This window comes from Gymnogyps californianus, chromosome 3 (genome assembly GCF_018139145.2).
Source record: "Gymnogyps californianus isolate 813 chromosome 3, ASM1813914v2, whole genome shotgun sequence".
In the NCBI taxonomy this organism is placed as follows: Eukaryota; Metazoa; Chordata; class Aves; order Accipitriformes; family Cathartidae; genus Gymnogyps; species Gymnogyps californianus.
The window spans coordinates 46,792,336-46,819,737 of NC_059473.1; the positions used below are offsets into that span (position 1 = coordinate 46,792,336).

The window sequence follows — 27,402 nt, forward strand, 5'->3', positions numbered from 1 at the left end:
GACAGCAGGGAGGCTTTTTATAGCTAAATTTGTCTTCACTAAGGCATAAGCGACTTTGAATGAAAGATTTTGAAGGAAACAAGACCCTAACAGAAGAGTCTGCTGAAAAGCAGAAGGATGGAGGAGGTAAATTGTGCTCTGACTCAATTCCTGATGCTCAGGACCACGTGGGCACAAACTGCAATAAATTCAAACATAAGGAAAAGCTTTTTTTGCTGTTAAGAGTGGTCAGACCCTGGCACAGCTTGCCCAGAGAGGCTGTGGGGCCTTCACTCCTGGCAATACACAAATCTCAAGGGGACATGGCCCTGTGCCTCCAGCTCCGGGTCACCTCCTCAGGGCCAGGGGACTGCACTGTACCATTCCCTGGAGCCCCTTCCCACCTCTGCAGCCCTGGGTCTCCATGGCTTGTGCCATGGCCCTGACGACTGGCCACCTAATGTTTACGTGATAGGCCGGTTTTACGTGCTGGGGGCCTGCCGTGGGGCACCAGGCACCCACTTCAGCAGCGTAGCCCCCCCCGACTTCATACGGCGGCATGAACCGGAAAAATTCCTCCGAAGAGGCTGGGTAGGCCAGCTTTAAAGGCCCGCGCCCCACACGCCGGCACACACACGCCTCAGCCGCCGCCCCGCCATTTTGAGATCCCTGCCGCCCCGCCCCGCCCTTGGCCGCCTGCAGGGCCGCTTGGAGCCCTCCAGGGGGCGCTGCCGCGCTGGCGGGCGGCCGCTGCGCCTCTCTTGGCGCACGCTTTTGGCCTGCCCCGCCGGTGCCGTGCTGGCGGAGGAGGCGTTGCTGTGGCAGCGGCGGGGGCTGCGGTCGCGTCGGGCCTGGCGGGCGGGGGCCGGTCGTGGAGGCGAGGAAGATGAACCTGCCGCGGGGCCCCGAGAACCTCTGCTTTGACAAGGACGAGTTCATGAAGGTGGCGGGGGGGGGGCTGCCGAGGCAGGCGGGCTGCGGAAGGGCGCTGTGGGCCCGGGGGGGCCCTCCTGAGGAGGGGGGTGGCGGGTTCCCTGGGGGGTGAGAGGGGCCCGGAGCCTTGGTCGGGATCTTTTAGCTCTGCCACAGCTTTTTCCCCGGGCTGAGGCCCCCGGAGAAGCGCCGAGTGTGTCACTGAAAGGGAGATCCGGGCCGTTTGCAGAGCCAGGCGGCTTGCACCTTCGCGGTTCTGTCCAAGCAGGGGTTGCGCCTAAGTCTGGCGAGACTGAAACGGAGTCTGAGCGGCGGGGCGGAGGGGGAGGCCTGCCCGAGGAGAGAGCCGGCAGGTTTGTCACCGGGTGATGCGAGTGCCTCTGTCCCGGGCCGGGGCCGGGTGCTGCAGCTCACCTCCTAGGGCAGGTCCGAGGCGTACTTCCTCCAAATAGTACTCTGCGTGCTTTGAAGCCAAGTTGCAGACAGACTGATAACCAGCATTCAGGCCTCGTTACTTGGAGAGCTTAAAGTAGTTCTTAATACTGTATTTTGACTTTTGGTTGGCTGGGGTTTTTTGAAGTGTATACAGGGAATATACAACCCTGTATTTTGGAGAGTGAGTCTTTTAAGTACTCTGACCCATGACATGGTGTGCTTTTGAGATTAAAGACCAAGACTTTGGAACATTGGAAACTACTCTGTTAAGTAGCCTTTTTGCCCCCCACAGCTTTAGTTTGGTTAGCTCACTGGCATATGGAATACTATTTTGGGGGTGAGGAGAGGTGTGTTCCTGGTTTGAACTCTTTACTTACATCCTTCTCTCTTTCCTGTTTCATTTTCAGCCGGATTTTGATGTTGATCACTTTGTATCAGACTGCAGGAAACGTGTGCAGTTGGAAGAGCTCAGAGAGGATCTGGAGCTCTATTACAAACTCCTTAAAACTGCTATGGTAGAACTCATAAATAAGGACTATGCAGATTTTGTTAATCTCTCAACAAATCTAGTAAGTGTTACTAAGTTGTACTGTGTAGTTCAGACTTAATATGGTTTAGTGGGATTTTTATTTTTCATATGAAAAGTATAGGGCTTTTATTTTGGCATTGTTAGATTTAAGACATCTTAAACTGTGACCCCTTGCTTTGAGAGAAACTGAAAGATTCATTCCTGTAGAACTTAGCTACTGTACAGAATTGCTCTTGACCTGTAATAAATGTTTTAGATGTATGCTTTTTGTCTCGAAAAACTAATTCATTAGGAAGTTAGACTCCAGGCAAACTTTTTTTTCATACTGGCAGTAGTTGTAAAATTGAATGAAATTAATAATTAAAATAGAATAGGAATGATACAAATAAGGCCATTCTGAAGGATTCTTTCAGGAATCTTTAAATTTACTATACAGTCAATATATCTTAAAAAAAACCCCAGCCTACTTGAGTGAAAATTGTAATCATTTTCATATTAAAATGTCTTGTCCACTGTGTCTTCTGCTCTTTCACTCCAGTTCGTCCAGGTTTCAATTATACATGTTCAAAGACTGAGATTTAACATTTTTTTAGGAAAAAAAATTTCCATAGCTCGAAATTTTCTTTAATTTTTGGTTTTGTGTGACAAGCAGTGTGATATCTTTATGCCTGTAATTGAGGTGACATATTTTTGTGTTGTATTTAAAACCGGATACTATAAAGGGAGGTATCTTTTCTCAGTTCTCTTTTAGTACCTGTAAAATGACAGGCTTTGTCAGTAATTCACGTATGAACTTATCAAAAAAGTCATAAATGTTTTTACGGTGATTTCTTTAGGTTGGCATGGACAAGGCTCTTAATCAGCTTTCAGTACCCTTGGGACAGTTAAGGGAAGAAGTTATGGTATGCTCAAAACAATCATTATACACAGCTTGGTAAACTTCAGCTTACTTTCATATGATGTATGGAATGTCTTTTACTCATGTTAATAATTATTATAATAAACTTCTCTTTGAAAATTGATGACTTAGAGTGGTAGTAGGAGAGGCAGTGTGTTTTCAATCAGTAGCAGTAGCAGTAAATTTACATTTTCTGTAGTGCCTTTCAACCAAGAGATAAAGGACTCCTTAAACATGATAAATGAACAGACTCTTGCAAGACAAGTCTATGGTGAAATATTGAAACTGTTTTAATACTTGAGTAACTTAAAGATGGTAGTAAATAACTCAGATGCAACACAGTCCCATTAAGGACTTTCTTTGCTTGGTCCTGTGGTTTAACTGTAAAAGATCACCCTCTTGAAGGTGGGTCTTATTCTCGCTCTTCCACAGTGACTTGGTATTTAGCAAAGTGCAATTTTTTATCATCTTGGGAGCCGCTTCAAAGGGATGTTTGCTACATAAATGTGCCTTCAAATTATCACAGCCTTGATGTCTAAAATAGAAAATAGGTTCAGTTAGCACAGAGAAATGTGCTATTATTATGTGAAAATGCTACTTAAATCTGATTTATAACTTCTGTTTCAAGACGTAAAATCATATTGGTTTTATTGCCTGTTTCTGGGTGAAAGGTGGTTTGTTCTCTGTAAGGTACTAAAAGAACACTTCTGGTTGAAATAATGATACTTGTGGTGGCAGTACTTAAGGAGCAGGTTACACTTTCAGTTATTTTGTCTTATTTCTGGCTTTTTCACTCAGAGGGCAGTTCATGTACTGTAGCTTTTATTAGTCCTATATTCTTATTAATCTGTCTGTTGTTTTAAGTTTAGATTTTTGAGTTAAGATTTTTTTAAACCTTCAGTGGGAAGCCAGCTTTACATACTGACTTTCTCTCTCACAGAGTCTTAAGTCATGTGTCAGTGAAGGAATTCAAGCAGTAGATGACCGGATGACTAAACAAGAAGATATTAGAAGAAAAAAGGTACAACAGACAAATTATTACCTTGAAAAGGTAGTCCTTAGGATGACTTTGCTTTTGCTGTTAACCCAGAGAAAATGAAATTTAAAAAGTTCTAGGCTGTATAGATGCACACTGTGCAGGATTTTGTACTTGTAAAAATAATTATTGACATTTTGGTTGCCAGACTTAATTTTTTACAGTGTCTAGTTGATCATAAATATTTTACTTTATTTGCCAAAAACATATATGTTTGATTTGCTTGGGTTTTTTAAATTGTAGTTACCCTTGTTTCTGCTTGTAGTGGTATATAAACTTGCTTATTATGAATGTAATTGAAATACAGCAGTTTAATTTTTATATGGGGGGGACACACACTAACACTTGTCTTTGTGCTTAACTTGGAAAAAAATCAGGGATAAGAACAGCTGTTCTATGTCTGTGACAAAATTTGTTTGTGGGGTTTTATGGACTTATGTGAGCAATACTTCAACTGAGACATGACTCAAGTATGAAGATGGAGGGAGAAAACTTACACCAGAAAAAAAAAAAACAAACCCAACTAAAAAACCATCCAAAATATCTTCAGGGTCGTTAGGTAATGTAAATTGGGATTGGGGTCAGACATGAGAAGTCTTTCTTTAATTACAGATGTGTGTCCTGAGACTTATTCACGTTATTCAGTCTGTTGAGAAAATTGAGAAGATTCTACATTCCCAAGGCACTAAAGAATTGTCCTCATTAGAGGGAAACAGGTAAAAAATATGTAATGTTCAGTTTTGTTTGTAATTGATGGGACTAACTTAATATCATGGTATTGTTGTAGATGAATTTACAAGCATTAGGATATATCTTTAGAAATGTAACTCTGATGGAATAAGTGACTTATTTTAGTATTTTCTCAGTTTTAGTCTTCTGCAAACTGGTCATTCACAGAACGTGTAACTCAGCCTCCAAAGTTCTGAATTACTTGTAGTGCTTTCGCTAAACGTGCTTTTTGAAGTTTGCATGCAATAATTTTTTTTTTTGCTTGGAAATCACTAATCCTGTCATGTCTGAAATACTCTCTACAGTTTATTCCAATATCATTTGGAAGTCAAATGGGAAATAGCTTTTCTTGTTTTCCCTGCTTATGTATAACTGAAAGGACTGCTGCAAGAATAGTCTAAGGCAGGCAAACTACACATGTAATACTTCTGGTACAAGGAAGGTTTGTGACAAATTCCAGTCAGACTCCCAAGTTTTGGTTTTTTTAACAACTTCATGGAAAGTGTGCTCTCCCTCTGCCTTTGCTGAGGGTTGGGAGATGTCTTTCAGCCAGTTTTGGAACTGATGTACCAGCCACACGCTTGAAATAGTTGGCTGGGATGCAAGTGCAACTTAAGCTGGAAGAAAAAGACAATTGCGTGAACCTGTTTGAACGTGAGACTGTCTCTTCAGTTTAGTGTGCTGGATCACATGGTAGTGAGAAGGGGGAGGTAGACAGAAGAATAGGTTGATACCTAGAGGGACAAAGCATATGCAGATGTTTTCAGTCAGGGTGAGGCATTTTGCAGACTTACATTTGGAAGCAAGATTCTACTTGAGTGGCTCAAAATTTGGCTAATTATTGGCACTCCGTAGACCTGAGAAGGGTAGGACTGTTTCTCTAGAGATAGCTGTCATTAGTTTTACCACATGACAGAAAGGGGGAAATAAACAAATCTGGATGGTGAAGAGCACTTACTGCAGTTTCTGAGCTCTGTAAGACTGACTTTTCGTGTGACAATAAACAGCACTGCCATATAGAAAACATTGCTTCGTACTGCTGAGGCAAGATCTTATGTTCCTGTCAGCTTCTGCTTCACCCACTTCATATCTTAGTAGCTCTAAACCAACTCTAATCATGTAGTCTGTTCCAGATTATTATTGCACGATTGCAGTAGTTGTAGTAGTACCTATCAGAATTCCAAATATTTACAGTAAACCACAAAAATTGGGGGGGAGCATTATCTATCTGCTGCAGGTGAAAGTGAGTTGATTTGAAAGGATCTAACTGTGTATTCTCATTTTGTATCATCTCTCTTCTAGCCCACTTTTAACTGGACAGGTTTTAGAGAGAATTGCCACAGAATTTAATCAACTACAATTTCATGCAGTACAAAGCAAAGGAATGCCACTTTTGGACAAAGTGAGACCAGTAAGTATTGCATCATAGCCAACTTAACACTTGTAGGATCAAGCAAAACCAATATAATTGGAAGACAAACGCCTGTTTGCACAGAGTTTTACTGAATTAATTTACGGGGGGAAATGGGTTTCAAGAGGTCGTTTTTATCAGTTGACTGGAAGTGTTGCTTTTTCTGAGGGTTTATGCTTTGTTTGCTAACTTCTTTAGGATAAATTACTTAGAATAAGAGTAGGAAATACGACAGACATTTTTGTCAGCCTAATGTATCTTGCGGTTTGTCAGCTTACTGATATTCAGGCCTAGTTCTAGAGATTTATATTGGTTTTGTTAGCTGAGTGTACAGACCAGAATATAAATGGAATGTGCCTACAGAGTGGCTGGCTTGAATATATTCAAGTTTGTCTTTTGGTGAAATTTGTTGCCTAACTGGCTATTCAGGCTGGTATGCTAATCTCCCTAATATCCTGTTTGTAATAACTATCTACTGTAAAAGATGAATTGATGTTTTGGTGGGTTTTTTTCTTCCTTCGTTGGAGAGAGGGAACAAATGAAAACTGGTTCTTAAAGGCAGATGTTATGAATATGGAGACGGGGTAATACTTTAAGCTGATTAGCATGGAGCTGTCATTCTTGATGGCTTTCGAGCTAGTGAGGTAGTTCATAGTTCCAGTTTTTCACTATGTACGTATGCCTGTTGGCAATATAAACATGTTTCAGCTCAAGACTTCCATGGTACCGTGTTCATTCATGGACAGTTTACAAGACTTCTGGCCACTGAGTTGTCAAACATGGATAATAACAGGAGTAAGCGTGAGCAACGGAGTAGTATTCATGGTGGGAGAACCTTCGTTACTTTGTTGTGTGACTTCCTTAATGATGCTTGCCAGGACTTCTGTCTTGTGCCTGTTGTTGCTAAGGTTCATCAGATTGTAGGTTTCATGACTAGTCAGCAATTGGGTTACTGACTTTGCATGTGCAGAACAAATTCTGTGGAATCATTTTAGGATGGATAGACACAATACAGCATGCAAAAGGGCAGAGAAGAAATTTGACTGGTTAAATTGGTAGTTCAACAGTGACTACATCAATGTGTGTTGCTCAACTTGCTTCAAATACAGAGTTGTAAGAGACCGTCTTGGGCCAGGAGTATGTCTGCAGGTAGTGTAGCAATGAGTTGGATCTAGTGGAAGAGATGTAGCAGATCAGGAAAAATGGTTAGCAAAAGGGAAAATATATGTTGACTGAAGCAGCTGTTTGGCAGAAGCCAGAAGGAATCTAATGACATATAATTTTTTTTGCCAGTGTCACTCAATGTCTTTGATTTGCAGTAATTTGACAAGTAGTGCTGGGAACACACTATCATTTGAGTTTTTGACAGTGAGGGATAAATGCCACAGTTGTTATCCCTGGTGACTTGTTGTAAAGCTTTTGTGTATTATGACACATAGTGGTTCAGTTGAACAAGGAACAATTATTGACCTATTTCTTCAGGATAAAGGGGACCTTAGATAAGATACTGCATAACTTACAACATATAGAGGAAAATAATTGCCTTTCAACCTTATTATAATAAATACTGTGTTAAATAGCATCAGTAACCCGTTAAGCTTGTGTTAATGTTCATTTAATGCTGATGGTTATTAAAACTTGTACACCTTTCAAATGAAAATGGGAAGCTGAGTTAGGTATTTCTGGAAGAATTTACTTCAGCAATGATGGCAAGACTTTGCTTTTGGTTTTTTATTACTATATTTTGTTTCTCTTCATAGCGTATAGCTGGAATAACAGCTATGTTGCAGCAGTCTCTGGAAGGGCTGCTCCTGGAAGGCCTTCAAACTTCAAATGTTGACATAATACGTCACTGTCTTCGCACTTATGCAACAATTGACAAAACACGAGATGCAGAGGCATTAGTTGGTCAAGTGCTTGTAAAACCTTATATAGATGAGGTAAGATAAAATCAAGAATCCGAAGAAAATGAATTGATTTGCAAACATGCTTATTTTTCCTGTTAACCTCCAGCTTTTGTTAGCAGCTTCAAAATGCCTTTGTGGAGAGAGCATGAGAACTGAGCCCCAACACAATGTCAATTTTTTTGTTGTTGCTATTCAAGAAAAAAGGGTGGAGGAATTCTCTATCTGCCTGTCACCAATTTCAGATTATATCCAGTTGGGATTCTTTTTCTTACCTACATTTTTCTTGGGGTGAGGAATCCAAAAAACAAACCTTAAACCAAGCATGTGACTGGAGTAAAATCCAATTTATTCTGCACCAGGGTGCATCTGTGGGAATTGGATCAGATCTGGGGTTTGCACTTCTCCATGGCTGGCTCAGTAGCAGGCAAATGCAGCAAAAATAGTTCTTAGCACAGTGTCCTTTTCTTCCCATTGTATGAAGAAGCAGTTTCTGCAGTTCCCAGCTGTACCAGGACATTATCAAGAGCAGGAACAAGTGTTTGTTTGGGAAGCATTTGTTGTTGTCTAGTGGGAAAAATGTGTCAGATGGCCAGTTTCTCAGTTCATAAGAAACTGATTTTAGTAGGCCATCAGTTAACAATACCAAGTTGGACCAATCACAAAGTACTGATTGCGTTTTCTGAAATTAGAGGACTTTCTGCTAATTCTCTTGACTGTGCAACTTGTTCCTCACCTTCTTGTAGCGCTGTTTGTTCTTGCCAGTTCTTCTGGCCTGAACAGTTGGTGACTAGTCTACACTACTTTTTTTCTTTTTGTTGTGGTTGATGATAACATAATTCCTCCAAAAAAAAGCTCAGACAGTAACCTGCCACGATAGTCAGCATGTCAGTCAGTTGTGCTCAGTTTTTCTTGTATGTCAGCACACCTGCAGTTGCCACTAAAAACATTTTTAAGGGCCTACAATTCTATTATGGTAACTCTAGTTTCAAGCTTTCAGTAAAAATCTAAAAATTCATTTTAAGATAATTGATAGTCTGCTGTGTTTGAAATTACTTGATAAAACAGGTTGTTGTTACATTTTTAATGAGTGTGCTGAAGTGATGTTGCTGTAATACCAAGACTTCTTTTGACCCTTTTCATCAGTGTGTTGGGAATTATGTCCAGGTCAGATAACGATTCCATATCATTTCAGAGGATATTTGTTCCCTACTGAGATCTGAATCAGTGCCCTTTTACAATGTAATTACTAGTGCTAACTGACTGCTGTGTTGCAGGAAGTTTCCCTGGCTTTCACTAGATGGTCAGAGTATTTCATAAATGTGTAAAATTCACTGTCTGTAAAGAATAAGTTAAACTGGGCCAGCACCAGGGCTGTAAAGTTGTTGTTCTAAAACTAGCATTATGAATCTTTCAGCAGTGTTAATTTTCCTGCTCCTGTGGGGAGGAAAAACTGTGAAGTACAAGAGCTGCCTTGGTGATTGCAAATATACACTCGCTTGAATTTGTGCATGTTAATAGAAGGCAGAATAGATCTTCCCCTCATCATTGCCTCTGTACTACATAGCGTGTTTCAGTGGCTTTGAGTCCCAAGTTATGCTATTGATGTATCTTTCCCTTTGCTGTCAAGATTTTCTTTTACTGTCATTACTTTTTAAATTGAGATATTTAATAACATTCTCTGTTCTCAGTAAACCATGAGAGGCATGTTATGATGTGAGGTACTCTTTTCTGCTTTCAGGATATTTAAAACAGTTCATTCTCTACTGGTATTTTACCAAAAAAATGAGACTGCTTATAGTATAGAGTTAACATTTTTATTAAGACCCATAAAAGCAATGTGAACATTGTTTCTAAAAATATTGAGTGTGTTTCTGTAGGCAATAATACAGTTGCTTTTTCTTACACTGATGTGCCTTTCTGAACATAAATGCAGAAGTGACCTTAAGGTATTTGCTTCCTTTTTTCAAGTGAAGAGTTAATCTGTCTAAGTGTTGGTGAAGGAATTGTTCTTCTAAATCAAGATAGGGAAAAGAAATTACCTTTTTTTTACTCACTAGTGTCTTCAGCAGCCAAGAAATGGAATTGTTAACTTTCCATTCCCTGTGAAAGAATACTATGTCTGATAACACCTGAGCTGTATGTCATTGTCAGTAGAATGTTTCTTTTCTGCTCTTGGGAAAGAAACATTTAAAATTACTCTGGTTTTCATTTGTATGCATACAGATTTACAAAGCAAAGCCAGCTCCTGGCTTTTGGATGGGAGAGGGAGTCGAATGGTGGTGACCTCTCCCCTTAAGGACAAACTTCCTTTGGGTACTTGCTAATGCTGTAGCAACTGCTGCAGTGGGGGACAGGTTGTCTTCCCCTCTCGGTTTTCTCAGTATCTATTCTTTCCCCACTTCTGCACCGTTCTGCTTGTTTATCTAGTAAGAGGCAAAAGTGTTCAGACAGGTGGAAGAATACCAAGAAATATAAGCTACTGTTCTTTTCCTGTATTGTCTAACTACTGTCTGCCTTCTCTTTATGGCAGAGATTATCCCTTTTCACTGAATATGAGGTACTGCCTGGACAAGCTGCTTTGCTAGCTGCGTTAAGGCTTAGCATTGTCACAGAAGATTCTTGGCTATTGGCTTACCTGCATTTGGGATTGGACTAACAATCTCTAAATTTAGAAGAAATGTTTTACTTTATTCTGAGGTCTGATTAGCTTTTGCCAGTCACTCGTTTAACTTCACAGACTGCATCAGGTGACAGTGTGTGCACTGGGTGGGGAGCCAGACATGGTGGCTAACATCTAAAAGCAAGGAGCTCATTTCCATTCTTGGGGCCAGTCTTGCCAGTTAAAGTGCTGCATTAAAGGAAGTAATAATTCAAGCTGGCAAGTTATAGTTGGAAACTATAACATAAAAAAGTAATATACTGACTACCTAATATTTGGGGTTATAGTGTTAGGAGTTTTGAGTGAGTAGACTGTGAGTCTTGCATTACAGTATTTTATATTCACTTTTCTGACATTTAACACTGAACTCTTCCTGGCAGGTAATTGTGGAACAGTACGTCCAATCTCATCCTAATGGCCTTCAGGCTATGTACAATAAACTATTGGAGTTTGTTCCTCATCATTGCCGTCTCTTGCGTGAAGTAACAGGGGGAGCTATTTCGAGGTAAATATCTTGGGGTTTCTTTCAGTTGCGCTAAAGTTACAGCAAGTATCATATACTTTTGAAATGCTTTGCGTAATTAGCTTCCATGTGCAAATGGCTTATCTGGCCTTTCCTGAAGATTCATAGTCAAGTTTGATTTCTCTCTCATGTCTGTGTTTTTCAAAACAAAACAGTGACCAAACTTTCTTGGTGCTGTGGCCCAGACCTTCAGAGGAGGAAAAGAAAATCCTGTATTTCAGTAGTAGAATTGAGTACTATTCATAATACAATGTGTCCGATACCTTGTTTTTTTGAATCCATGAAATATGATTGTACACTTCATCCAAGGAGAAAGGCATAATAAAGCTATTAAAAAATATAAGTTCAAAAGTTATTGGGTTGTTTAGTGCACATCAGAAAAGTGGGGATGACCCCCAGAGGTTTGACTGATTTATTGCGTGTGCTGGAACTACAGGTTTAATTGATTTGTGCTTCCACTGTCTTCTCCAAAAGTGCTTAATTCCTTATGCCATTAAATTGCCTGTTTTGAAGTTTAAATAATTCAGGTCTACTGAATTGTATCCATTTATTTATCTGTTTGCAGGCTGGTTAATATAGTAGACTGCTGTAATTAGCAGAACTATGGATGTAGCCCCTAGGGACTGCAGAATTACTTTTCTAATGACTCCTAAGTTTTACTAACATTTCAATTCTTTTAATCCCTCAGCAAGTTTTAATCATTCTTCTTAATAATGGAATGCTTCTGCTTTGTACTGTGGTATACTGAACTGGAATTAAATGCTTGTATCTCTTCTGCTCTCGATTTATAAATTTTCATAATCAAGGTAGCTTTTAATATTTTGCTTCAAAGCACAATATCACATGTAAATATAGCTTGGAACAATTATGAAAAAGTTCTGCTTCTTTCCATTGCATTAGTCACATTACTCCTACTTGGTACCTCTTTGAAGTTTGGAGCCGTTAAAACTTGAAATATACAAGTAAGAATAGGAGTTCTCAGCTGAAATGTACTCATTTTCCAGAACACACTTACAAAATATATAACTGATAAAATTTTAAAACACTTCGAGCGTTATAAAAAATACCTTGCATTTGATAAGAAACCTCAAAGGAAGAATAGTTTAAGGGAATCAGCATACCTACGTAAAAAAACTTAATTACGTTTTGTCTAATGCAGTGCATGTCTTTTTCGTTATACCTACCTCCAAATAGAAGCCTGGTGGTAAAATATAACCATGGAATAATTGCAATTTTATTTCAGTGAGAAAGCAGATATTGTTCCTGGATATGATTTCTTAGTGAATTCAGTGTGGCCACAAATAGTACACGGTTTAGAAGAGAAATTGCCATCACTGTTTAACCCTGGAAACCCAGATGTGTTTCATGAGGTAATTCATTTTAATTTTTTCTATTTGTGATTCCTTTGACACACACAAGAATCAAATGAGTCATGTTCTCTAGCTTTTTTTTCCCTGCTGCTGTTGTGTAAATTCATGTTGTTGCCTGGCTTGGAAGAAGAGGTTATCTCAAATCACTTGATTTAATTTTCATAGGAATTAATTCTCCCCTCAAGTTTGTCAGGAAAGCCCATACAGAAGTTATCAGAAGCCATTTAGTCATGTGAATTTGGCCTTAGTATTTGTTTTAGGTGTAGATGTTCATAGTTGTAGAATTGAAACATAAGTGAAGGTGGGAGTGGACGACTTCAGTGTTCGCCCAAGACTAGGACTTCTGTATAGCAAGGGCTGTCATGTTAATTAAATACCTGGGTTACAACTTGCTCTATGCTATGGGAAGGTTAAAAAGATTCTTTGTTTTGCTTGTTTTAGCTTTTGCTCTCTTTCAGTATTGCAGATTATGTTGTGGTTAGAAACACAAGTCAACTAAAAGAAACAAAAATACTTGGAAGCAGTGTGATAAGGTTTAGAACATAAAAGAAGTATTTTCTCTGGTATCACAACCAATTATGAAGCAAGCTTACATTATTACAAAATGAATTTAAAGTACTTGTCACTCTTGTACTTTCATCATGGGCAGTGCTGCTTTGCTTCTAAAAGGTTATCTTTTACTAATGTTGAAACCGATCTCTTGGTCTAGTATGAAGATTGGCTCTGGCAGTACTTTATTAGTATGTCACAAGTAGAAAATATGAGCTTTCTGCTTTTCTTCATGTCCTGTCTGTCCATGTTTAACCATGATTGCTGAAATATGGGGTTTGTTTTTTTTTTTTTTCCTTGCAGCTTGACTTATGATTAGTGTGAAACCTTTTATTTTCAAGATGGAGATGGCAGGCAGTGATAAATTGTCTGAAGGAAGGCATAGTAGGCAGATCAGGACAGATGGGAAATGTTAAACTGCTGGTGGAGGTTTATAAGGCAAATGATTCTCCCCTTGTTCATACAAAACTGCTTTTACTAAATACTTATATTTTTCTTGGAATTTAAGATCTCTTTCATACAGATACAATTGAGTAATTGAAGGCAGGCAGGCATGACAGTGAACGTTTGCAGGGCTGGCTCTGAATAAGAAGCAAACAAAATGGATGTTGAAGAAAGTTGTGGTCATGCCGTGCAAATGACACTATAGGGTGTTCCCCCTCCCTGGTGAGAATACTTAGTTTCCCATAAAGCTTCAGTCACTCTTAAAGCTTTCACCTAATGCCCTGCATGCTGCAAATTGTGAGCCGTGCTGGGCTTTTGTCATCTGTGCTGCTTGGTTTACACAAGAATGTATTTTATCGTCAGAAGAGCTGGATTTGCTGTTTTAAATGAATTATTTTTAAAAGGCTGTCATCTTATATTAAGCTGATATTGACCAACAGTGACGTTGTGTTTATTTAAAAAAAAACAACAAAGAAAACATAAAAATCCAATACCCCCCCATGACTTTCAAGTAAATCATGTAGTAGGTCTAAATTACTTTCCAGACTGCTTTTGACTACTTAAATGACTCGGAGTCTGAATCATTAAAATATTTTATCTAAGAATCAATAAGAAGTTGAAATGACAAGTGTAAAAATGCTCTTATGTCTATCTAAAGACTAATAGTTCTGAATTAAGAGGTGGGAAAAACCCCTTTAAAATTGTTTCTGCACTGCTGATAATCCAAGTAATGCAACACAGATTTTAGACGGTAATCTTCTATCCCTGTTTTCTAGGTTGATAGAAATGCAGAAAAGTCTTTTTTCTCCAGGTTTGTTTGCGTATGTATATATGTATAGGTTTAATGCTGAAAAGTTTGAATATGCAGTATTATCTGTTAGGAGGTTTTTAGATGTAGAGGAGGGGAATGGAAAAATATATATTTTAAATCCTGTAAAAATCAGACTGGCAGTGTTAAGCATGTGTGTTAAAATAACTATTTACTTGTGCAGAGTTTTTTTTTTAAATTGTTTCAGGATGTCATGCCCTTATTTCTGAGTCAGATTTGTAGATTTACAGGTATTTGAAAGAATACTTCTTTTATCCCTAAACATTCATTTGAGATTGTTTAAGTTTAGATTCCTCTGTTTGAAAATTGCTCCATTTTGTTTCACACTTTAGCTTCTCTTAAATAACTTTGTACAGTCAACAATCCAATCCTAGAAGCTGAAATGGGAACCAATCTTGCAGTTAGTTCCCTCTCTTGGATGTAATGTTATCGATAACTAGATAAATGTCTCTTGAGTTGTCTTTTATTTTGAAAGTAATAGGTCTTTTCAGAGTGTTTGGTTTATATCTCTGACTAATACTTAAGGTAGCAGAGCATTAACAGCTTGTTTGCCTTTTTACAGTGCTGCGTTTATTATCTAAGAAAGGAGGCCTGAAAAAGCACTAATCTGTCATTCATTCTGGATTTAACTCCTGTACCTTTTACGGTTCCATTGTGTTAGAAATACAGCGACGTTGGGAGAAAAGTAGTTACCTAAAAGCTTTTGTGTGCAATTTCCACAATACTATCTTGACACACTGAGACTGCCATGTCACAAGAAAAATGTTCTCTAATTACACCTTTAACAGCAAGTTACGAACTTATACACAACACAAAAGCATGCCCACGTCAGTGCGTGTCCTGTGGTCGCAGGAGAGTTTCTGAGATCAAAACCTGTAAGTGGGAACTCAGGGGCTTCTCCTGAGAATGTTTTACTGCTTCGTAGGAGGCAAAATCACATCACTCGCATAGTGCTCTGGATTGTGGTAAAAGCCTTGCTGCTACAGCCCTGCTGCAGCTCTTACTGCAGTGAAGTCAGAAGCACTGAGAGATTTGGTCAGGCTTATTTCGTTAATTCAGCAGTGGCTTAATGAGCATGTATGATAGGTTTTATGGCTGTTTTCTGTTTTTTTTAATAGAAGAAACTTGCACGTAAGCCAAACTGTTTTTCATTGCACAGAGGTAGAGTTTAACTGTAGCTGTATTTTGATTTTAAATTGATTTACATAACTTTTGTGTTCTGTTAGCAAGGTCTGTTTTGTGTGAAATAACATTTTTATGCACTATTTTGCTTCTGGTTTTTGCGCAAGTGTTTGGCTTTCTCTTTGTGTATGATTTAATTTCTTATTTCATTATTTTCAGTGTGTTAATAAGTTACTGTTGAGAGTAAGCCCACAGTGCATTTGAGGATTAATATAATTTCTCTTTGCTTGCAACTGACTTAATACTATTTGTAAACATCTTATTAGAAGTATACACTGGATAAAGTTAGTTTATCTGAAATTGTTTAAAGTTCTTCTGCAAATATTTGGTATTTGCAAAACATTTTTAGGGAGACAGTTCTAGAAAAAATCCTATAATACAGGTCCTATATAACAGAAAAAAATATTATGCTTTTGTTCTCGTGTGTGATTGGTTATGTGTACTTCTGGGTTTTGTTCCTGATTATTTCTGTTTGTTCTATACCTTTATCTCCTGCGACTGACTCTGTTCTTAGTGCTGTGCAGCACTGTTGTTCCACCCCAGTCATTCAGCTCAGAAATACTGATGCATCTCTCTGATCAGTTCTGCTTGTACTTGGGTAACTTCATGCTTTTTAGAAGTGTCCTGCTTTTCTTGTCATAGAATAACACCTCCTAGTTAATTGGCTTTGGTTTCACTGCAATCCAGGATTTTAGCCTTGTATGATTAGATGATGGGGGCAGTGTCAGCCCATTCTGAACCTCAAGCTTAACCGTAGTGTGATACAAGAGTTCTGCTGAATGGGTGGTGGCCTTCCTTGTTTGCTGGGACCCTGTGTGTGATCAGAACGCTCATTCTCTTTCTGCAGAAGTACACTACTAGTATGGATTTCGTACGGAAATTTGAACGACAGTGTGGCTCCCAGGCCAGCGTGAAACGGTTAAGGTCTCATCCTTCTTACCACAGCTTTAACAACAAATGGAATTTGCCTGTATATTTTCAAATAAGGTTAGTATGCATTTTTTTTTTTGTTCATTCTTTCAAAAGTAGAGTTCAGTCACAGCAAGATGATCTGGCTTAGGGTCGGATCTCCTCATTGTTCAAAGTTTCACTTGTCAACAAATCATAGTAGAAGTCAAACTAAGAATTTAATTACTAATTCAAGTAACTGTTTTATATATCTTTCAACAATTTCGCAAAATCACAGCCAGCTACTATTCAATATGTACTGTGTTGTTACACTGAATTTGATATGCTACTCATATGACTTTCAGGAACAGATCTAGATAAGTCTTGAAATCTTGTTTCAAATTCTTTTGCTCCAGTGTCCCTGAAACTAAACTGTATGTTGAAGGATGCTACTTGTGCAAACCCAGAGGAATACTTACTATGAGGGAAGAAGTCTTTCTTCTTAGAAATACAGAATTAAAGGACTTGACAACTTGTAGCTTTTCCAGATCTAGCCATGTTTCTGACATCCTTTTTGTCTCATAGGATGTGCTCTGTAAAGTGCTGGGTCTTGTAGCGTTGCCTTCCCAAAAATTGCCCTACTGTTCCCTTTTCCTGAGGAGCTAAGTAGTAAGTTTTAGCTTACTTTTCCAGCAGGTCTGATGTACCTGTAGTATTACCTTTTACAGATCTTGCAGCTAGAAGAGAGTAGAGAGACCCAAGAAAGCCCCGTTTTAATTCTAGTAATGCTAGAATTTTAATGAGCAAAATAGAATGTAAAACCATATTTTTAGAAAGTGTAGTCTACACATCTGATTTTAGGGCTGGATAACAAGCCTGCAGGCAAGAAAGAGAACTGTTGATGAAGTCTGCTATGACCTAAGTGTGCTGTGTGTGATCTCTCTTTGTCCAAATCCTTCTGAAAGTCTCAAAAGAAAAGAAAGAAAGAAAGAAAAAAAAAAACAAACAAAGAAGTAGTAGAATTTCCAAAAGAGGGGAGAGAAATTGATGTTTATTTTTAACCGGGATCACTTTAGTGGCCTTTTTTATTACATGATTCTATAACTGGCGATAATAGTACAACCGCAGCCACACATTTATACAGATTCTTTAATCCAGGATAAATCTACATTGGTGCTGAAAAATTCCATCCAGGAATCTTATGAGTGCTGGAGCTAATGTAAGTGACAGGAGCATGGGGTTGGGAGCCGGGTCTTAGTGTTTTGGTGGTTCACTGCGTTTTATAAAATGGTAGCCCCAGCCTCTGACATCCTGGTTTGGTTTTTTGCTTGCACATCTGTTCCTGCAGCTGTGTAGTGAACTGATATGAGGATCTGTTACCCTGGGCAAAAAAAGGCTGACATTCAACTCCAATCAATTTCTCCAAACCACTTAACTGTACAAATATTCGTGCTGGCCCAAGGGAAAGGGCAGGAGTACTCACTACAGTAGCAGTGCTGAGTGCACAGACTAAAAATGTCCATGGAACTGTAGCCATTATGAACCTTTTAACAGATGTATATCATTAATACGTCTGTGAGTCTGCCCCTTTTGTTTGAAAGTGCAACTTTTCTAAGTGACCACCTGATCAAACTTTGATACTCTTGCTCATAAAATTGAAATGGAGCTTCAGCATATTCTTTCTGTTAAAAATGTTCTTTCCCATTAGGTATTTTGAGCTCTGACTGATTAAAAAAAACTTCAAAAAAAATCATTTCCCTTTAATTCAAGATTACTGTAAATCTAAATAGTGCACTATTTCAATAAATGATTGGATAACAGCAGCTGGTTCATCTTTGACCATATTATTCCTATATGTTGGAATAATCTGATAACTTTCGGAAGTGCCCATGAATTCTTTAGTGCACAACTGTGAAAATAATGCAACATATTCATTATATGTATCAGGGAAGCTTTTTCTTTGATACATGTTAATATCCTTAAGTCATACAGGATTTTTATTGAAGTATTATCTCACACTATGGCATCTATAGTTAAGATTGTTGGATTTTTTTCTTTTTTCAATTACAGAAATTACCCAGAACAGTCAGCCCTCACTAAAGCCTTTACAAACGATCCTTTGAGGAACAGATGGATGTACAGGCATTTCTTCTGTAGCAGAGCTGGCACAAACAGCCCCAGTAACTCTTTCCCTTGCCATTCCTTCAATTATGTCAGCACAACTGATTGTGGAACTGTAGTGAACCCCACATTGGGAAAATTTTTTTCCTATGTAAGAAACATTCAGCAAAAATTATGTCATTGTTAAAAATCTGATTCCATTCTCTAATCCTTTTCACCATAAGATTTAAAGACACTGCTATGTCGGTGGAAGCAGTGCATAGGCAGGAATGAGGTTTTGAAGCCATTTCACAAGTATTTCTGAAATATGTTTAGTTGCTAAACATGCATCTAGTCCATTAGGAGTTTGAACGAGAAAAGCCAGGTGGGCCCCTGTTCTGATCTGGAAATGACAGTTAAGAGGCTTTAAGAGGAGCCTTACAGGTTCATAATTAGTAAGTTTCATAGAAAGGCTTACAGAGTTACTATGATGCACATAAAAGCAAGAAAGGGGAAACCAATGACAATAGAACTTGCTATAGGGGAGCTTAAAATGATAGCTTTGTTTCAGCATTTAGAGGGAAAACCTGGTTAAAGAAGAATTTTCTGCAGCTCTTGCTTGACAAGTTTTAGATGAGGGAAATGCTATGTTGTTTATCCAATACGCTTTAAATATGGAAAAGTATCAGAGGTTTCAATATTAACTTTGCTGTTATACCTAAAAAATTGGGGAGGCAGGATTTTTTTTTTACTTTTTTTGAAGGGTGAATTTTTAAAAACGGGGGTCAAGGTATCCTGTGAGGAACTATTGATTTTTATCAGGTACAGAATTGTTTGCAGAACCTTATGCCACTGTTCATTAACAAACATGTAGAAAGCTGAAGCCTCCAGTGTCACATGACGTATCTGAAGGTCAGCTAAAGCAAGTATGAGACAATGTGTTCACTTTTAGTTTAAAAACAGTAACAAAACTAAAAACTTCACTCCTCAAAAAAGCTGAGGACTTGACACTCTGTGAGCTATCATTTTGATAATGTTTGCAACCGTGACTTTGATAATTTCCCAAAGTATAAGCTTTGTATCTGCCTGTAAAATGTCAAAGGTTCTCTTTCAAGTGTTTGAATGTTGGTCTGGTTTATATCCCAATTTATGTTGGGCAAAAATAACCCCACGTTTAAAATCTGTGTAGCATTGATAGCACATTGAAATAATATTGAAATAAACATTCAAAAGATGTTTAGGCATCAATTTAAGCAATTGTTGAATTGTAATATTCAAAACTGTTCTGTCTCTCAGATTCAGAGAAATAGCAGGAGCCTTAGAAGAAGCACTTTCAGATACACTAGAGGAAGCACCAGGTAAACTTTTATTGCAAAAAATAATTTCTCTATTGTGGAGGAATCAGTGGTGTAAGTAGCAGTGGTTACTGTCTGTCTGTTGAGTATTTAGTAACATACATCCCGCAGGTTCACATGAGCTTTCTGTTTTCTGATGAACTGATTAAACAGTATAATAGATTTTTATAGCGAAGGCAATATGAGAGTATTGTTCAGCGATCACTTTACTTACTAAAAACACCCCTTTTGGCAGCAGCCATTAACATATTTGTGGAACTGTCCCCTCAGTACAAAAAGGAACTAAATTGGCATTTGGCATCCTCTAAGTGACAACCAAAAGGCTATGCTGTGTTATTGGGCATAGTTTTCTTAATTGTTGTAGGGCTATGTAGAGGTGAAAATGGCTATCTGTTGGCAGCATTTAGGCTTGCTATGTTTTATATTGTTGGTGTCTGCTCCAAAAACATACGTTGGTTTATGAGCAGATGAGGAGGTATGCACAGAAAGGATTAGAGTGGAAGGGAAAACCTGGTATATTCATTAGAAGTATATTGTAATCAGAAAAACTTACTTCAGTTAACAGAGTAAATACTTAGAAAGAAGGCAGCTAAGAACCACGTAAATATGTGTGTCTGTGTGTGTTTATATGTACGCACATGCTCTCTGAAGAGAGCAAGGAGAAGAAAGTCCTAATGGAGACGAAATGCATAAATCCTACCACTTCAAGGCGTTTGCCTGGAACTTGCAGACACATTCCTTAGCTCTCTAATTGTATGCTATAAAATGTTAGTGTATGAACTGCTTTAGAAGTATTTGGTTTAAATATGGATATTCCTACCGTGTTTTAAATAAATATTTCTAGCAGATATCTGTGATATAACTGTGACAGGATCAGTAGTTTAGTATTACTGTTATGGCTGGCAAGCATGTCTAATATAACTTCTTCATAAGACAGCCAAAAATTATCCTGGAAATGTTATCTCCTGAAGTGGATTATTTGGCCAAGCTGTTCCTGCCTTTGCAGGCAAATTCTCGTTTGTTGCTTTTGCCTGCACAGCTACAACAAGACTGAGTGGAATTTGAAATCTAAGGCAACGAGGAGCTAATATTTTAAGAGTTTGTTTCAGACAAAGCTTAATAAATCCTCTCTGCTAGCTTTGTGATTGTGTCTCTTTGGAAGACTTTTTTTTTTTTAACCTTTTTTTTTTTTTTTTTTTAAATCTCAGGTAATGCAATTACACTGATGTTACATCTTTTTAAAATGTGCTTAGGAACTTGACCTTTGTTGTCTGATTGTTCTAGCTGGCAGCTCATACTGTCTTTTGGCCACTCACATGGTCTGGATGAGTCTTCTGAAGTGCTGGTCAGATCAAATGTTTTTACCGTTATTAGCACACCGTCTGTGGAAACTTAGTCTGCAAATTTTGGCACGCTACTCTGTGTTCATTGGTGAGGTAAGAGAACAGCATGCTTATGGTTTTGGTGATTGGGTATGTCTATCAGTAAGAGATCTTTTGAAACAAAGTATGTGACCTCCTTTTAAGCACTTTTTTCCTGAACTTAACATTCTTTATCAAGAACACTTTCAACTTGTTCATGAGTTTGTTTTATAAAAAGTATCACTGCAAAATATGTTGTTAACCACAAATACCAGTGCTGCTGCGTATACTGATGGTTGCCAAGGCTGTACTTCCATATATGCTTAAGGCTGCCTCTGCCACTGAAAGAAGTAGCCACAATCTTTTGGTTTTGTTCTGTTTGTGTGTTTACTCACTGATACAGTGAACAAGGTTGTGAAACTGAAACAGGTGAAAACTAACCATGCAAAAAAAAAAAAGGGGGTAAGTTAATCCAGATCAGTTGCTCAGTGTTGAGACTGTAAAACTGGAAGTTTCATGGGCAACTGACTCAACATCAATGATTCCCTGCTTCTGCACAGGAGAGGTTGTGCTTTGCTCTTCTACTCCCTGCTCCCAGCCATGCAAATTTCCCTGTTTCTTGTGTTGTAGAAAGACAGCATGATAGAATAAGTGGGATTTAAAGGGACTTCTGGAGGTCATCTGGTCCCAATTTCTGCTCAAAACAGGCCCAGCTTAGATAAGATTGTGCAGAGCCTTTTCAAGTTGAATTTTGAGTATATCCAAAGATGGCGATCTCACGCCTCTCTGGGAACCCTGGTCCGATGACTGACCACTTTTTCCTCATATTTGATCAGAATTTCCCTTGCTACAGTCCACGTCCATTGCCTCTTACTCTGTCACTGTACCTCAAGGAAAAGTCTGATTCCATCTTCTCTATACATGCCCCTTAGGTAGTCGAAGACAGCAGTAAGATCTCCCTTTATCCTTTTCTTAAGACTCAGTGACTCAGTTCTCTCAGCTAAATTGGCTCATGAGAAGTACTGATAAGTAGGAGAGTTAAAACACAGTAGTTGAGTGAAGCACGTGCCTGACAGCAGAGGGCTTGAGGAGGTGGGAGAAAGGGGTTGACAGCAGTGAGTGATTATGAATTTTGTATTCCAGCATATGAAAATAAACTGTGTTTCTGCGAAGCAGATAATGATCAGATTTTTGGTCTTGCACATTTCTCCAGTACAGTAGTTCATTTGAACACCACACAGGTGAAAATTGCTGTAGGACTGGACTGCCCTCTACTATACTGACAAATTTGCTCCAGATCATCCAACTCCTTAGTGCACCAAAAACTGGTTAAAAAATATCTTTTTTTAACATAATTTAGGAATGCTAATATCCCTTGTAAGTGTGGCATTCTAATGCTGAGAACTTACAAATCCTTTATATACTGTTTCTGTTTGTCCAGCTTTAACTGCCTTCACTATTGCTAGGGTTCACATCTCAATTTCATGTTTCAGGTTTCCGTAAGGCCCATTTCCAGTGAGAATACGAAAGAAAGCAAAAAATCTGTGCCAGCTGGTAGAAAGGAATCTTCTGTAAGCCTCAACCCTAGTGAGGACCAAGGGAATGGGTCTTCTCCAGAAAGTCAGCCATTGCCTTCTATATCTAGTACTCAGTTGGTATATGTTGCTGCAGATCTGGACAAACTCCAGGATCAGGTTTGTGCTTGTGACTTTACTTACAAAAGAGTCTTTGTTGATCTGTGTACCAATATTGTTTGGCATCTTGTCAAGGATGTTAAATTGTTTAAAATAATGTACCATAAAGCTATTTTTTTATCTTAAATGCTACAAACTGGAGTAGTCTGATGTAGAAAATATCGCCTGAAATAAATGGTCTACTCTGTGCTTATTTGGAATGGCAGATTACAGAGAAATCACTTCAGGTATTTAAACTGTTTTTATCAGTAGCTGCTGGACTTAACCTGTAAAATAATATGTTTCTGCTCATTTTTGGTGCAGAGTGTCACTGTGCCAGAGTCTTACCTTTGCTAGTAAAATCTCTGTTGCACCTTGGAGTGTGGTGCAATATTCAGCTTTAATATTATGTTCTCATTTAAATGTTTGCTGGTTTTAGTCTTTGAGGTTGAAAAAGGTTGTATCATCATGATTATACTTTACTAATGATCCAGAATCTTGAAGAGAGATGTATGGTATTAATTTTCTTCCAGTAGGAATGACTTCTTTGTATTTTTGGTCAATAAGGCTGAAATTTCTGTAATTTGTGAAGTTGTAAGTTGCATCTGGGTTGATAATATTTTGATAATTCTAAATTATTTCCTCTGAGGACAATAGTAAGGTAGGGGATTTAGTGCATAGGCCTTAATTCCCATGAATATTGTATTCTTCTAGTACTGGTTTCCCATAAATGCAGTAAAAATATAGAGAAGATTGAAGGTGTCTTTTGATGCACTGGAAACTTACAGAATGTAGGAAAAGTAATTAAAATATGTTTATAACATGACTGTATCTCTTTTGGGTTTTTTTGTTCAGATTCCCGACATCTTAGAAATGATTAAACCAAAACTTGAAATGATTGGCTTCAAGAATGTATCTTGTATTGCAGGTAAAGTTGAGAGCCTGAATTTAGTCTCTTTCCCCTTTCTCCCAAATCCCCGCTGCTAACCAAACAAAATCAGCTTTTATACACAGTTTCGTTATTTACAATGAAAAATTTGAAAATACTGATGTTTATTACTTAATGAAGCTTGCTTTGGATTTAAATTGTTAAATAGAAACTATCTTGAACAGACGCGTTGAGTCTGGAAAACGTTTGATTAAAATTGAGTGAGTCCGCAGTGCTTTGGGTTTGGGGGCTTTTTTTGTTGTTTTTGGTTTTTTTTTTTTTTTTTTTGGAAGTAACTTGTCATTGTCCAGTAATTAGGATGCTTCTCCAAGAAGTGGGGGACCTTAGACTAGAAGATTCATACCATATCTTTAAACTCCTACTTGTAGAGGAAATCGGGAAGAAGTAAAGAGAGGCTTTCCATTATCCAGTTGAAACTAAAATATTTTTCTAAAAAGATTTTCTCTCTCTGGCCTGAGGAATCATGCAGGGAGGAGAGTTATCAAAGTTTAATAGTTAAATACCTTAACTTCAGAGGACAGAAGCAATTAAGTATTTATGCTGCTCCCTCCCAGCAGCCATCTAGGATAGTGAGTGAGATTGGGATGATGGAGGGGTTCACATAATTTATGTTGTGATTGGGCAGGGTAGCTCAGTTTAAACTTTAGCATTTTTACTTCAATAGGAGCCTTGGAAGACTCAAAGACTTCTTTATCAGCCTGCGTGCCTGCCTTGAATAACAGGATTATCCAGGATCTCAGTGAGTCCTCCTTTGCTTACCTGAAGAGTGCACTGGAAGTTCCAAGATTGTATAGGAGAACCAATAAGGTCAGTGCTGGTTGCAGATGAAAAAATGAATCTCAGAAAGGCCTATGCTAAGAATGCTAACCGGGCAGTACATTTATGAGTTCTTCAGGCCTGTCCATATCTGCTTGACAGTCAAGAGCCCTGTTAAATACCTTGAGATAATTTAGTGATTTACTGTTTACCTCATTGCAATGGAAAAAAAAAATGGTATTTTCAAAATTTTAGGTAGGGTAGCAATGATGAGAGCACAGGCCTGAGATAGAAGGAAGGGCAAGGAGTAGAACTGTTGATGTGCAAAAGAAAAAGGGTTAATGAGAATAAACATGTTTCCCTCATGTCATAGTATATGCCATAAGATGCAGTGCTGCTGAGTGGCAGGCTTCTTTTGGGAGGATGACACTTCTGCCTGCTATGTCAAGAAACTTCTTCCCAGTGAGCTAGCTGCGTGGATTTGATTCAAGAAGTATCTTGCACAGAAGGAACAAGAGGAGAATGGCTAAAAAGAGTAATTTGTTGAGAAACTAATAAAAAGTAATGGTGAAATACGGTACTGTCGTGGTTTAGCCCCAGCCAGCAGCTAAGCACCATGCAGCCGTTCCCTCACTCCCCCCTGCTCCCGGTGGGATGGGGAAGAAAATTGGGGGAAAAAGGTAAAACTCATGGGTTGAGATAAGAACGGTTTAATAACTAAGGTAAAATATAATACTAACAATAATAATAATGAAATATAATAATAATAGTAGTAATAAAAAGGAACATAACAAAAAAAAAAGAGGGGGGAAAAAAGAAGAAAAAAAAAAAACCAGTGATGCACAATGCAGTTGCTCACCACCCACTGACCGATGCCCCAGCAGCAATCCGCCTCTCCTGGCCAACTCCCTCCAGTTTATATACTGGGCATGACGTTCCATGGTATGGAATACCCCTTTGGCTAGTTCAGGTCAGCTGTCCTGGCTGTGCTCCCTCCCAGCTTCTTGCACACCTGCTTGCTGGCAGAGCATGGGAAACTGAAAGGTCCTTAACTTAGGATAAGTGCTACTTAGCAACAACTAAAACATCAGCATGTTATCAACAGAATTCTGACACTAAATCCAAAACCCAGCACTGTACCAGCTACTAAGAAGAAAATTAACTCTATCCCAGCTGAAACCAGGACAGGTACCAAAACCAGTTGTCTGATCTTGGCTTGTTCTACTACTGTGACTTGCCTTTGTCAGTCTGTCTGCACAGTCGTGTCGGTAGTTAGCTTGGTATCATTCATGCAATAGGGAAAAATTTGAGTAACTGGAGCCACAGACTACTACTCCTTGCCTAATCTGAACACAGAAGGCAGGCTGAAATGGGCGAGGACACAGTTCTCTCCCATTCACCCCTCTCCCCTTGCTTGCTCTTTCTACTTGTTTGTGGGGTGTTTTTGGTTGGGGGTGGGGGGAGGATTGCCTTGGCTCACCAAAATCAAAAGCACTTTCCTGGCTATCACAGAAACTGCGCTGCCACCAGCAATGCTGTACTTTTTCAATGGCTAAATGGAAAAAATTAGAGCAGTTAAGTCTACTTCTTTCAAGGATATTAAATTTTCTTTGGGTAAGCTGGAAGAGAAATTGTTCCTAAGGGAGTAGTTTATTACTTCAGTTTATTACTAGGGTTTCTCACTATCTTAGTTTTAAGGACATACTTAATCAGAAATTGTATTTAAAAAGCAGAAACAACCTCAAGGCTAATAAATTCATCTATGTAGTGACTAGATTGTTCTGTCTTTAACAGAGAATATTTTTACTTAAGGAAAGAGTAGAACAAAGTATGTAAGTCCAAGGAGGGTGAAAAACCCAACAACCCTACAGTGCTTAGCTCAGTTATCTGAAAGCAAACTCTGTGTAGTGATTTAGTGGACTGCCATCATCTCTCAGTTGCCCATGGGATGTTTAAGCAGATAGTGGGCTAACTGTGCCAAAACAAAGACATAGGACCTGGCCACCTTCAAGTCAGTCGAGTTGCTAGCTTGAGTTCTGTACTCCCTGAGTGTGACTGCATTGTTCTCTTGGCCGTCAGTCTAACTGGCTTTACATGGTGCAAAGCCTGAACTGATAAACAGGAGAGAGACGACTTGGGCAGAGACGGTACATTATTACAGTCATGTTCAGTTCTGGCAACTTTATTTTTACTGTGTTCTAATACTTTGATTTTTCAGCAGAATTCAGAATTTGGCATGAGTATAGTCTTTGCAGGAGTCGAATGTGCAAAGACTCTTTTGCTTGGCCAAGTTCTAAGACTTGGAACTCTTAAGAGGTTAATGAGGTATTTCAGGAGTCAAGAGGCTTTGTGTACCCTAGATATGTTCTGTTGCTTTGCAGTGCACGGGGTTCACCCAAGCTATGTGTGGATCATCCCTGGAGAGATGAAGCATTCTGCAGCCAAAACTAGCTGAGAAGAAGATAATGAGGGAATATTAGTTATCCCAAAAGCATTCTTCTGGAAAATATACCGAGGGAGCGGGATGGTATAAGAACAGAAGGAACAATGTCTTCAGTTTAGTGAAGTATAGTACAAAACAGTAGGTATTTTAACAAAGATATAATAGTCTGTTGTAGACACTGAGTCTGCTCAGCTTTCTCTGAAATCAGTGTGAGCAGAAAGTGCATTCAGGATCGTGCCCTGATAATAGGAGTGGCTGGCTGGCACATACATCTCTCAAAAAGCTTTGGTCATTTTGAACTTTGTTCTATATTGTATCATGTTGTATAACACTACTGAATGATTTTGTGATGGTGTCTTTCCTATGTATGATGACCTCTTCATTGATTTGTCATGATTGGAGTATGTATCTCTTCGCTTAGGTGCAGGCTTAGTGTTTTATACATGCACTAGAATTCGGTGTTG

At 38.7% G+C, this 27,402-nt stretch overlaps 1 protein-coding gene across 1 annotated transcript in view; it reads left to right on the forward strand.

Moving 5' to 3' along the window:
* The first annotated feature begins 854 nt into the window (after nucleotides 1-854).
* COG2 (component of oligomeric golgi complex 2) overlaps nucleotides 855-27,402 on the forward strand; it is a 33,274-nt gene continuing 6,726 nt past the window's right edge. The window contains exons 1-15 of the mRNA XM_050894829.1: nucleotides 855-922; nucleotides 1,755-1,916; nucleotides 2,713-2,778; nucleotides 3,715-3,795; nucleotides 4,423-4,526; nucleotides 5,842-5,950; nucleotides 7,711-7,890; nucleotides 10,897-11,021; nucleotides 12,283-12,409; nucleotides 16,261-16,400; nucleotides 19,698-19,759; nucleotides 21,041-21,192; nucleotides 22,611-22,811; nucleotides 23,646-23,718; nucleotides 24,404-24,546. Coding sequence (XP_050750786.1) covers nucleotides 866-922; nucleotides 1,755-1,916; nucleotides 2,713-2,778; nucleotides 3,715-3,795; nucleotides 4,423-4,526; nucleotides 5,842-5,950; nucleotides 7,711-7,890; nucleotides 10,897-11,021; nucleotides 12,283-12,409; nucleotides 16,261-16,400; nucleotides 19,698-19,759; nucleotides 21,041-21,192; nucleotides 22,611-22,811; nucleotides 23,646-23,718; nucleotides 24,404-24,546 — 1,782 coding nt within the window. The 5' untranslated portion in view covers nucleotides 855-865. The remainder of the gene's footprint in view (nucleotides 923-1,754; nucleotides 1,917-2,712; nucleotides 2,779-3,714; nucleotides 3,796-4,422; nucleotides 4,527-5,841; nucleotides 5,951-7,710; nucleotides 7,891-10,896; nucleotides 11,022-12,282; nucleotides 12,410-16,260; nucleotides 16,401-19,697; nucleotides 19,760-21,040; nucleotides 21,193-22,610; nucleotides 22,812-23,645; nucleotides 23,719-24,403; nucleotides 24,547-27,402) is intronic.